Genomic DNA, 11,879 nt, shown 5'->3' on the forward strand with positions numbered 1-11,879 from the left:
AGGAGAGAAAGAGAGAGAGGAGTGCGGTGCGCGAATAGCAGACAAGATGAGTGACAGTCGGAAACTAAGCCAAATGTCAAATTATGATATTCTAGAAAATTATAAGGTTTAGTATAATTACATTTAATAATTTAAGTGATATATGTGCACGCATACTAATCATAGGTCAAAACAGTGCGAAATTTTGTTGAATTATAAAAAGGCAGAAGTGGTAAAATGAAGAGCCGTTTGGGAGCCGAAAGAGCCGGCTCTTCTTGGTGAGCTGAGCCAAATGATCTGACTCACTAAAAAGAGCCCAAATTCCCATCACTAGAGCGCAGTAAAGTAAAGCAATGCTGCCTTCACGTGCCGTCGAAAACAGCAAAAACCCTAACAACATCAAGTATTTACCATGGTAACCGCGTTTCCCACACTCCACGTATAAACAGGCAAGCAAGTTAAGTTATCAGAATGAATAATAGCATGGATGAAAGTGAGCAATACAACTCAATATGGTTATTTTATTTAATTCATTAAAGGTGTTATTAGGGGATCGTGTTGTTGTTTTATTCCTCCACTTTGTTGGGGAATTCTGCCAAATGTGTCACCTGATTGCTAAAATAAAACAATAGCCACTATGTGAAGTTATCTCTCAATGGGTTAAGTTGCTATTATTGCTATTTAGTGTCCCTCGAAAGGGCTTTAAGTTATATTCACAACAACAGTGTTACAATTCACGAGTTTTAAAATGGGCTCATGAACGCAGCATGGGGGTCATCCACTTATCCACTATGGTGTGGGCGGTTTACCGGCAGAAACCCTCTATTTTATGGTTATTTAGCGGATTTGACGTCAAAAAGCCACTTAATTATTTCTCCCACATGGCCATTATTTATTTCATAACCGAGGAGAACGATGTGTGTTGAAATAACCTCATATTAGTGTTATATTATGTATGTTTGAGCCACCAGAGGGAAGCAGTGCGTCACCTTTAATCCTTTAAACCACGTGGTCATCAGTCAGGGACTAACAACACATCTGAGCATCCTATTTAATGCACCTCTTCTGATACAGTTATCTTATATTAAATGTTTCAGTATAGGTAAAGAAAATGAAAGAATGAACAATAATAATAATAAAATCCACTGTTAGTTAAATGCATACATATGAAAAACAGTTGCTCACTTTGACTATTTTAAATAAATATTGTTAAATAATTTCTGAATAATATGAATAAATTGAAGCTTACTTGTCCACTAACATGACATTGGATCCAACTGTATAATATCACCACCAAAACCAAAACTTTTCAGAGTTCAAACTGAGATAATATTCCTTTATAACCACAATAATCATATGAATTAATTAGAAAAAGTATAGGAAATTTAGTTGGGCTGCTTGTTATTTACTATTTATATATACGTAGTAGTATATATATATATATATATACTACTGTATATATAGTAGTATATATATAGTATTATATATATATAGTAGTATATATATATATACTACTATATATATATCACTCTATTTCCCCATTCACAATATCTCTTACTAAAAGGCAGGAAAAGGGTATTCAATATAGGCTCTATTTACCTACACAAAAAAACTGAACTGTGCTTATCTTTGACCTGATAAAATCTATTATTGCTTGGTAATTTTTCCTCAGTCGCCCACCATATAGAGAGCATGCTGTATATATGTATATGTATATATATATATATATATATATATATATATATATATATATATACTGTATATATTACAGCATGTGTCTGAAAAGTGAATGACCTTCACTAGACATTCACTCATCCAGTGGGTCACGTTAACAGACCTGATATAGACATTTACCCTATAACATGACTTTAAAAACATACTGCGTTCATTATTAAAGATAAATTACTCACATCTGTTGTGCATTACAAACCAAAAACCTAAAGCCATTCACTCAAATTGACACTTCAGTATTTGGCACTCAATTTTTCATGACAAATTTAATGAGCGATAGTGGCAAAATGTGTCTTTGTTCATGGAAAAGAAAGAAACTCATCGTCACTGTTTTAAATTCACAATAAAAGTATTTCCTCTGGTTTGTCAACACATACTTTTTGCTGGTAAACCAGATTTTATTACTTTTTATTACATTTCACATAAATTTACTCAAGATTCTACTTTTTATTTATAGCACATCCAGAAATTATTCTATACTTTTATTACAGTGTCAATGTTTCAACTTGTGTAAAGCAATGCATTTGAGTATTTTTTCTGAAAAAGTAAAACACACTGGCCTGATTTAGTGATACTGACACGATACATGTGCAATGTTATATGTGAAACTGTTCATATCAAAATCCCATGAACTTATCTCATTTTAAATATCCTTCAAGTGCTGATTAACAGGGTCCTCATCTAAAGATAAACACAGTCTGTTTCGTTTCTTCTCGTCAGAAGCAACAACATTAAACCACATCTGTCTCAGTGGTTTGTATTATTTTCCTGTTATGTTAGGTGTGAATAAAGTTGAAACCATGGTTCTCTGAGACATTTTAATGGCTGTTTTAATTGGAGGAAGAATTGTTCTTTGGAAAAACAATGCATATTATTGAAAACACGGTTCACCTGTGAATGACATTTATGTCCAGACGGGGAAGTTTCAGTACAACCAAAAATCTCTTTTGTCTCAATATTTTAAATTCTGCACAAGAAATTCTGTTATAGAGACACTGAAACCGTTGGGGTCATCAGAAGTCAGGTTTGTTCACAGGACAGAAATTAAAAGTTTCTTTTAAATATATGACTATGAGCTTTTCTCAGTAAACTGTGTGCGAGATCAAGTGTATAGCTCATATAGAGTTGAGCTGACTTTTTAAGGAACAAGGAAACCGCAGTCAATCACCTGACCTGAGAGCTGCAGCGTTGGCACGATCTCTGTGTGAACGTTGCTCTGCATGTTGGTGGTTAAACAGCGAAAAGTTAAAATGCAACACCGTTGTGCCGTGCTTCTGCACTTTGGGCATACAAATCCTCACATCTCACTAATGTAACAGTGTTTTGTGTGTGCCCTTTTTCAGACTGTTTATAAACTTTAGGTAAGTTATATTTGTACTGAGAAAAAAGATTAATACTATGATTATGGTTGCTATGTAGGGAAAATCTCTCAACTATGACTTTTTTACTGTAGGTTAAAAATACTATTACCTATAGCTGTTATTCAATCTTACAATAAAACTCTGAACAACAAAATGAGTGACAATTGCAGGATAATAATGAATGCTAAAACATAATGTAACAGTAGCACAAATAGAGGAGTCATTAAATCATACAACAATATCTATCTAAAGTTAACCTTATCCACCATTACATGGTCATACCAGTCAAAGCATTATGCCTGTAGCAGCAAAAAAAAAACCCAGTATGTTAAATTGAGTTTGTAAAAGGAACAATGTGTTATTTCTTGTTCTTATAGAAGATACATATTCTGGCTAAAGACTAAAATATTGTCAAGATCAAAATCCTAGACCAAAAAATTGTCTGATGTCAGTGTATCAATGTAATATCAATATATCTGCCAGCTCCATATGATCCTACTTTTATCAAATCAATTTATTTTTGTATAGCGTCAAATCACAACAGAAGTTATCTCAAGACGCTTTATATATAGAGCAGGTCTATGACCGTACACCATAGTTTAGAGACCCAACAGGATCCACCAAGCGCACTGTGGCCAGGAAAAACTCCCCGACTTTTATTGTTATTTAATTATCATTTAAGTTGATTGTAACATTTTACAGTGATTTAATTTTCCCCCGAACAGTTAGAATACTCATTTGACAAGTTGAAGACGAGTTCAAGTATCGAGGAGGATGATGACTGATTTCTTTTTTGAAAATATGAGTTTTGAATGACGGGCTGACAACCACAGAGCTGCAACAGCGCTGTGAGAACATCACCAGCTCACAGACTACAAACAGTATCAGTAACAGACGCTGACTGACTGCTCGCCCACTGGAAACGAGTGATAAGATTGAGGGGCAAGATCACACCTTTCACTTTGTGTGTACCAGAATGGCACAATAAGTCAGTCAGTTCATTAAAGGGTTTCTAGTTTCTGTTTCGTAACAAACTGACATTTCTTATGAAATTCGATATACATATAGGAAGTATAATTAAAGTACCTTTATTTAAAATTAAAAGAATAAAACATATTCAATAAAATACGAAAGAAGAAGGTATTCTTCATCTTTTTTTGCAAACAACTACCTCAACATATTTTTTTTTCAATTGCTTGTTTTAATCCACTTGACCTTTAACGTTACAATCACATCTACATTGAAAAAAATATTTGCCACAGGACACTCGGGTCACAACGGTTAACTTCTGAACTCACTGATTAAAACCTATCAATTATTATATATAAATCAATTAAAAATAAAAATGAATCGGTGTCTATTAATATAACTGTATTTCATCTTTGTGAAACATGAACCATGTGTTTGAACCTCGGCCCCTCGTCGATGTGTGTGTGTGAATGTGAAGGTTGTGAAACGGCTCTGTTTTCATGTTAAAGGTGCATCCATTAACATTAACATGAAAACAGCTTTCTTCAGGATGAAGAAATGTTGAAAGCTGAAATAAATCCATCACAGTTCTGAGTGTGTAGCGGCATCTCACTGAACATGGTGTGTGTTTCCCCTCAATTTTTTTAAAATAAAAAAACAAAAAACACCAAAATGTAAAGCATTGACAAATAATATTATATATATGTAACCACTATACTATCACTTTACCTACTTTACTTACTATTTTACTAACTGTTTACATATGCATATATTTATTATTTCTCATTATACATTTATACATTCACTTCATCCCTGTTTACATTCAGTTTATACATTTTGCAATTACTTTACACCTCTCTTCCACAAATGTGTATTTTATTTTATATATGCATATATTTTATCACTGTATTTTAACTTCTGCACTATTTCATGTCTTTCATGTGTAGATTCTAATTGTTTACATGTGTGATTTTCTTTTTATACATATTTAATGAGCATTGTTGGAGGGAGCCTGAGATCTGAGATCTTCATTGCCTGCTTCTCTGTAATTGTTGTGCACAAGACAATAAAAGAAAAACTTAAAATTGTCTCATTTACCCACTATGCTATAAAAGATCCTGTTGTTTCTGTTCATGTATGTACAGTATGAGCATTCTTTAGACACAACTACTGTTTATCTGAGACACATCGGGGTTATTTGTGATAGTGTTGAAACAGCGTTGTGAGAAAAGTCAATGTGTCCCTGAAACAATTTTTTTCAAGCAGGAAAGGGGAAATTCCTGACCCCTGCACCCACCGCCTGGCACCTTTCACATATTTGAAACTACACATATACGACTGAAAGAGAAGTGGGCACACATGAACATTTGAACTTTCATATACCAGTCACTCTCTGTAACGCTCAAGTGAATACCTTTGATTTCTCAGAAGATACATTTAGCGGTATGCCTCATGTCTGAGTGGCTCCACTTTGTTGTCAGACAGTTCAAGAGACCTGGAAAAAGTTTGTGCACATACAAACATACAAATGTTTTGCATTCTTCGTCTCAGGAGACGTCACAGATGTCTGATCTGTTGTTTTCATATTTGTCTCGCTGTAAGAGGCAAGTTGTGGCCTGGGAGCTTTTGTGAAATGTTTTAGATAAACCTGATATAGACGTACTGCCAGGGAGCTCCTGTTCATGTTTGAAGCACTGTGAGAATTTCTACCCTGTTACAGTCTATCAGCTTTTGTTTCCTGTTGCAGTCAAATGCATCAGCTGTTTTTAGGTTTAGTGTTTCCCCATCTGAATAAGTGTGATAAGTGTGTTTCTCACTGCCCTGTTTCTGTTTCTTTTGTAAAACTCACGCGTGAACGTGGGAAAACATATTTGACACCTCTCTTGGAGTTTTAGTCTACACGATGTGTGTTTTTTATTTATTGTCTGTTGTTTGCACTCTGTGATGCCAAGAACATGAAGATTAACATCAATCAAATCACACACAAAATGCACAAAGTGAAACAGTTACTGAGATAAAACATGAGCTCAAATGAGATCTGAGAAGTTTTGTCATTCAGAGTTACAGTAAGCAGAGACTGTATATACAGTTAGTACTGCCACTGTGATGTTCATAAAAGAAATAAGCTACAAAGAACCAACATATAAATCTCTTTAACACAGATATCCACAATAACCTTATTACTGTTATCTTACTATCTTACTTATTGCCAATTATTATTTTGGTGCATTATCACATCAAACACTGCATATTATTGTGTTAATGTTGAGCATTTGTGCATAAACTTAATGCTTTAAAACTTACAATTGCTGGATAGACACTTCTACATCAACATTGGGCAGTGCTACATTGGGGAACTGCATGACATGTTTCAAGTCTTTGCATTGTATTATTTGAAATTGCACAAATACAACCTAACAGCTAATTGTCTTCAAAAATAGACAAAATAGAAAATGATTTCAATTGCTTTGAGCCCCGGGAACGTCAGTCTCAAGCAACTACAACTGAGCGGTAATGACGACATTGAATTTAATAATGGTGCAAAGCTCCAAACATCTTTATAGCAAACAATAGTAATAATTAAAAATCAAAATCTCCCTAGAATTGACTAAAATTACCTGAACTTCTTGTAACATCATTTCAATATACAAATTGGATCTTTTAGCTAAAAACATAATTGTCTTGGCTGCACATGTCATGATTTAGAGCTGCTGCTCTAATGGGAGACTAACGGTAGATATTGTGTCTGTAGCAGGATTTTATGAATGCAGTGAAACATAACTATTGGCACATTTTGTGTCTGTGCAATAACTCAGATGTGATTTATTATTGCAAGTCTTTGGTTTCTGTATTTTAATTAAGGAAATGCTTGTTATAAACCTTTGAGGTAAAAATGTCTCTTATATTATAATACAATTAAATCATGTTTCTAAACTCTGCAGTGTTTTGGTAGATTTTTTTCTCATTTGATTCAATATCTTATTATAATAATTTATCAATTTTATTAATTTATTTTAGTGAAATCACCAGTAAAACTACAAAACATCATGTTGTCCTCAGTTAATAATACATACAAATGTTTGTTCTTTTCAGCTTTTATTTTTGAAATGCAACTTTTATCACAACAATATAAATACATTTCATAAAAAATATTCATGTGCCAAACATTTTACAATAACATAATGAAATCTTGCCTTCAATACATACAAAAAAATTACAAAAAAGCAACTTATCAGTTAGGTTACAATTTTTTCTTTCACCTCTAAATTGATACAGTTCCACTACTAATGTAGCAAAACATGTTAAGGGTTTTCATACAAACAAAAGATATCAGTGGATACTCACTCATATATCAACACTACTGTATGCTACTATATGGTACGCTATAAGCAGTATAAACAGCATGTTCAATATTTGTAGAAAATTAGAATAAAGGAAATACATGACAAAGGAAAATCCCATTATTGTACAACTGAAAATTCTTTGTGGCTGTGTATCTGGTTTTACTCAACATTTAAACTATGCCCATCTATCACTTTAAAGACGAGCATGACAGGTTTTCACATAGTATTAATAATAAATCAATAACCTTTCTCCATTCAAAGTGAAAGAAATGAGTTATGCATTCTCCTCCTACTCACATATCTGCATCTGAGTTCTCCCACCAGTTGTCCCAAAGCTCTCTGAGGTGCCAACATTGGTGACTGAGGCTGAAGAGTTGTGACTATGCAGTGCCTTCGGCTTCCCTATGCAGGTCATGCACAGGACCTCGGCCTGTCGTCTGAAGTGATGGTCCAGGAAAAAGTAAATGGCAGGATTCACACAGCTGTTGAGGAAGGCCAGGCAGCACGAGATCATGAGGCCGTTTCTTTGCCACGACTGAGCATCACAACTCAGATCAGCGTCTGAGAGCTGCGAGCCGATGATGATGACTTTGAAGATGTTGAAGGGCAGCCAGGACACCACGAAGGCCACTATGATGGAGAGGACCATCTTCAGGGAGTGTCTGCGGCGGGCTTCAGCCCGGGGATTTGAAGCACAGTGGCGGTTGAGATGCACCACGATGGTGCCATAGCAGAGCACGATGATCAACACTGGGAGGACAAAGGTGAGTAACGCCATGGTCAGGCTCAGGCCAAGAAAAAATGTTGAGTTGTTGTCTTCCACGCAGGAGAGTCCGTCACCGGATGGCTCCACTCTGCGATACACCAGGGACGGAATGCCGAGCACCAGGGAGCTCAACCACACTGCGGCACAGGTGGCACGGATGCACCTGCTGCTCCTCAGGTACCTGGAGTCCATCAGCTTCACCACGGCCAGGTAGCGATCCACACTCATGCAGGTGAGAAAGAAGATGTTGGAGAAGCGGTTCACGGCTATAATGTAGCTGCTCAGTTTACACAGCATGTCCCCAGCCAGCCCAAAGTCCCAGTAGCCACCCTGGCTGGCAGAGATGGCCCACAGCGGCAGCGTGAGGACGAAGACGAGGTCAGCCAGGGCCAGGTTGACTACAAACGTGTCCACCAGACGTCCACCTCTCCTACTTTTGCTGCCAACCACCAAGATCACAAAGAGGTTGCCCAGAAAGCCTGTGAAAAATATGAGGTAATACAGTACGGGCAGGAAGATGTTGGAGCCATGCAGGTGTGAGCCTGGGCAGTCCACTGTGGCATTTAAGTCAAATAACCCGTCGTCAGTAAAGTTCTCATTGTCATCGTAGTAATCATAAGGATAGTCAGTGTAGACATCCATCCTGAGAGATCACAGAGACGCTCTGCTGTGCAGCTGTTGTATTGTGGCAGGGTGGTTAGTCTAACCATGTCAGCATGCTGATACCTGAGAAAAAACCACAGAGAAAAATAGATCCTATGTTCCTCTCAGCCGTCAGAGCTGAATCCCTTTGACTGTCTGTGATAACTTCCTCTCAGTCTCCTCTCACTGTGGGGTTTATGTGAATGTTTGATTTAATGTCACAGTTTGAAGCTCGATGAGCAAAAAGAAACTCTGATATGATACGCAGCAGGGCAAAGGGAACCCATACAATCTTTTACACAACTTCATAAAAGCTTGTAAGTTTATAGATGAGTTTACAATTGCAGCTGTTCGACCTGCTCATAAATTCCCTTTTGCAAAATAATTTAAATACTAAAATATTTCTCAAGACATACCGTGTGTGTGTGTGTGTACGTGTGTGTGTGTGTGTGTGTGTGTGTGTGTGTGTGAGTGTGAGTGTGTGTGTGTGTGTGTGTGTGTGTGTGTGTGTGTGTGTGTGTGCGTGTGTATGTATTACTCACGTGTGGGGACATTAATCAGTTTACGCAGTCACATTGTGGGGACTCGCCTTCCTTTGGGGACAAAATGCAAGTCCTTATTATGTAAATCATTATAGCTGATTTATAAGGGTGAAGACTTGGTTTAAGGTTAGGGTAAGGTTAGGTTTAGGTTAAGGTTAGGACATTGGCAGTATTCACCAGCACTGAGTACCAGAACTTCTGATTTTTGTCCACATGAGTACCCTTACTTATTATTGCATAATGCCACCCCCTGGTGAGTCTAATTGCGCACCCCTAAACACCTGCGTAACTGCATCTCTATGTAAACACATAGCTAACTTAATGCTGAAAATACCCTTGGCATACCTTCTCATTATCCAATTTAATCTGTAGGCCAACAGATCTAGCATATATGCAATATTATATTTGTGTACAATTAGATTTGTATCAATAGCTACATAAATGTATATATTTATATGCAAACTGTAGAAATCTATGTTGTATGTAGGCCTAATATGTAATGAAATGCATACAAAAATACATTTGAAGTAGGATATATTGTATAAATATATCCAAGACATGTGCGATGATGATGTCATGCAACTGTTGAATTAGGGCATCGGCACCTTTTTTAGTCCAATTCAGGCACTGGTTAGGGTATAGGTTAGGATTAGGCAAATAGTGGTTAGCCTTATAAATAAAGAAGACATCCTGTGTATGATCCACCACAGAAAGTCTTTTTCTTGAATCGTAATGTATTAGATGTGTGTGGCCAGTAGGGGGCAGGTAAGATTTACTTGTGTTTTTAGAAGTCTTGACCTCCTGCCTGAATGCAGGCTGACTGTGGTTCTGGAGCAAAATGTCACTGATCTTCTGCAAAAGAAAATGTTTTGCTTCACTGTGAATCTCATTAGTGAAAACATGCTTCCGGTTCAAGACGGGACGGAGCAGGCAGAGTTATGAGTTATGAGAGTTATATTTCCTCCACCTATCCATTATTTCTCTATCCAAAATCACAGTTTTTGAAGAACTTTGTATCCATATATTCAACACATACTGTAATGTTCAGTCTCTGTCCACTGACAGTTCTTATAGCACCTTACTTTTGTATCACGAACATTAGCATTTGTTTAGTCTTGTACGCTGCCGTATTTACTGAGAAAGTGATTCATTCATTCTTGTGTTAGGATTTAAAAGATTGTAGATCAATAATATAATAAATTCGGACTTCATTAAAGGTACATTCATCATGAAAAGGTTGTACTGATGAAAGTTTATGTTATATACTGTATGTCCATGTACAAAATAAACATATATCATTTGCTGTTTTGTACCAGAGTTAGTTTAAAGCCAATTTTAATCTCATGGCAGCTCACAATTAAAACAAACACAGCGACTGAACATCACTAAACAAACAGGACACTTAATACAAAAGTACACACGGCAATAATTGTTTTCACTTAAAAAAATATTTAAAATATGTTAAAAACAGCAACATTTACTTGTCATTGACCACATGAGAGCTGATCATGGACATTATTGAAACAGACTGGATGTAAACTGCTCTGTCCTTGTATTTACTCACTTTCAGTTTCTTGATTTGAACTGGTTTGTTTACACATCCACTTTATTACTGACTCTGTGTAGAGGCTAATGCATTGTCTCAGCAGTATATCATTGTATAGAGAAAGTGTGATTGTAGCCAATAATCAGATAGCGTACTGCTTCACGTTGTGCATAATGAGTCAGGGGTTATTTGTCTACCTAATATGGTCATTGTGTTCCTCCATAGTGTAATTTTACTGTTGTTATTTTAGCTTATTCTGTACATACAACATGTGTTGCTTTTCCTGAGGTTTCTTCCTTTTCTCCCTGTTAAGTTTTTTCTTACTGTATCTGAAATTAGGGTAACATGCTGCACAGATTATAAAGCCCTTTGGGGCAAATTTATGATTTGTGACTTTGGGCCTTAAAACTGACTTGATTTGACCGACAACTCAAGGCAAGAAAACTATGTTTCATGCACAATAGAGATGCTGTGGCTTGAATATCTTGTGTGCTGAGGCAGCAGATGATGTTATTGATAATGTGAAGTACAAATTTAGCAGTTTTTTCTTAATCAGCTGCCGGGGACGTACTGTAAAAACCACCACGAAAAACCAAAACGAGACAACCTGAAACTGCTCGACGCTGCATTGTGCATCAGCAGCTCATCTTTTACCAAATACTGTACTCGTGTCAGTCAACCCGATGATAGATAACAAGAGATTGACAGGACAGAGAAGGACACTGTTATTACGACTAGCTCCTCAAGACAGAATAGACCTCTGGAGAAATGAACTTCCAGCTTGCAGCTATTGTGCAGTGGCCGGGAGGAGTGAGGTTGGAGGACAGGCCACATCTTACAACAGGCCGGAGAACGCTTCATTGTTCTGCGGGGAGAGTTTCAGTTAAGAAAGCACGGCGAATGAATGACCTCCTTATAGGATCCCTGCTCCACTTTCTGGCATTGTGCGTTATTCAAACACTCCTTTTACTTTGTAGTGTCAAGGTGATGTGTGGATAT

The 11,879-nt window shown here is 36.7% G+C and overlaps 1 protein-coding gene across 1 annotated transcript; it reads right to left on the bottom strand.

The window, feature by feature from the left end:
- Positions 1 to 7,134: 7,134 nt before the first annotated feature.
- gpr25 (G protein-coupled receptor 25) lies at positions 7,135 to 8,882 on the bottom strand. Its single transcript, XM_074651241.1, has one exon. It carries the CDS (start codon positions 8,790 to 8,792, stop codon positions 7,674 to 7,676), a length of 1,119 nt encoding a protein of 372 aa, XP_074507342.1. The 5' UTR covers positions 8,793 to 8,882; the 3' UTR covers positions 7,135 to 7,673.
- Positions 8,883 to 11,879: the final 2,997 nt, after the last annotated feature.

The sequence above is a fragment of the Sebastes fasciatus genome, chromosome 1 (genome assembly GCF_043250625.1).
Source record: "Sebastes fasciatus isolate fSebFas1 chromosome 1, fSebFas1.pri, whole genome shotgun sequence".
In the NCBI taxonomy this organism is placed as follows: Eukaryota; Metazoa; Chordata; class Actinopteri; order Perciformes; family Sebastidae; genus Sebastes; species Sebastes fasciatus.

Bases quoted from the DNA above. Each gene is read 5' to 3' on its own strand.
- gpr25 (XM_074651241.1), bottom strand. From the start codon at position 8,792: ATGGATGTCTACACTGACTATCCTTATGATTACTACGATGACAATGAG.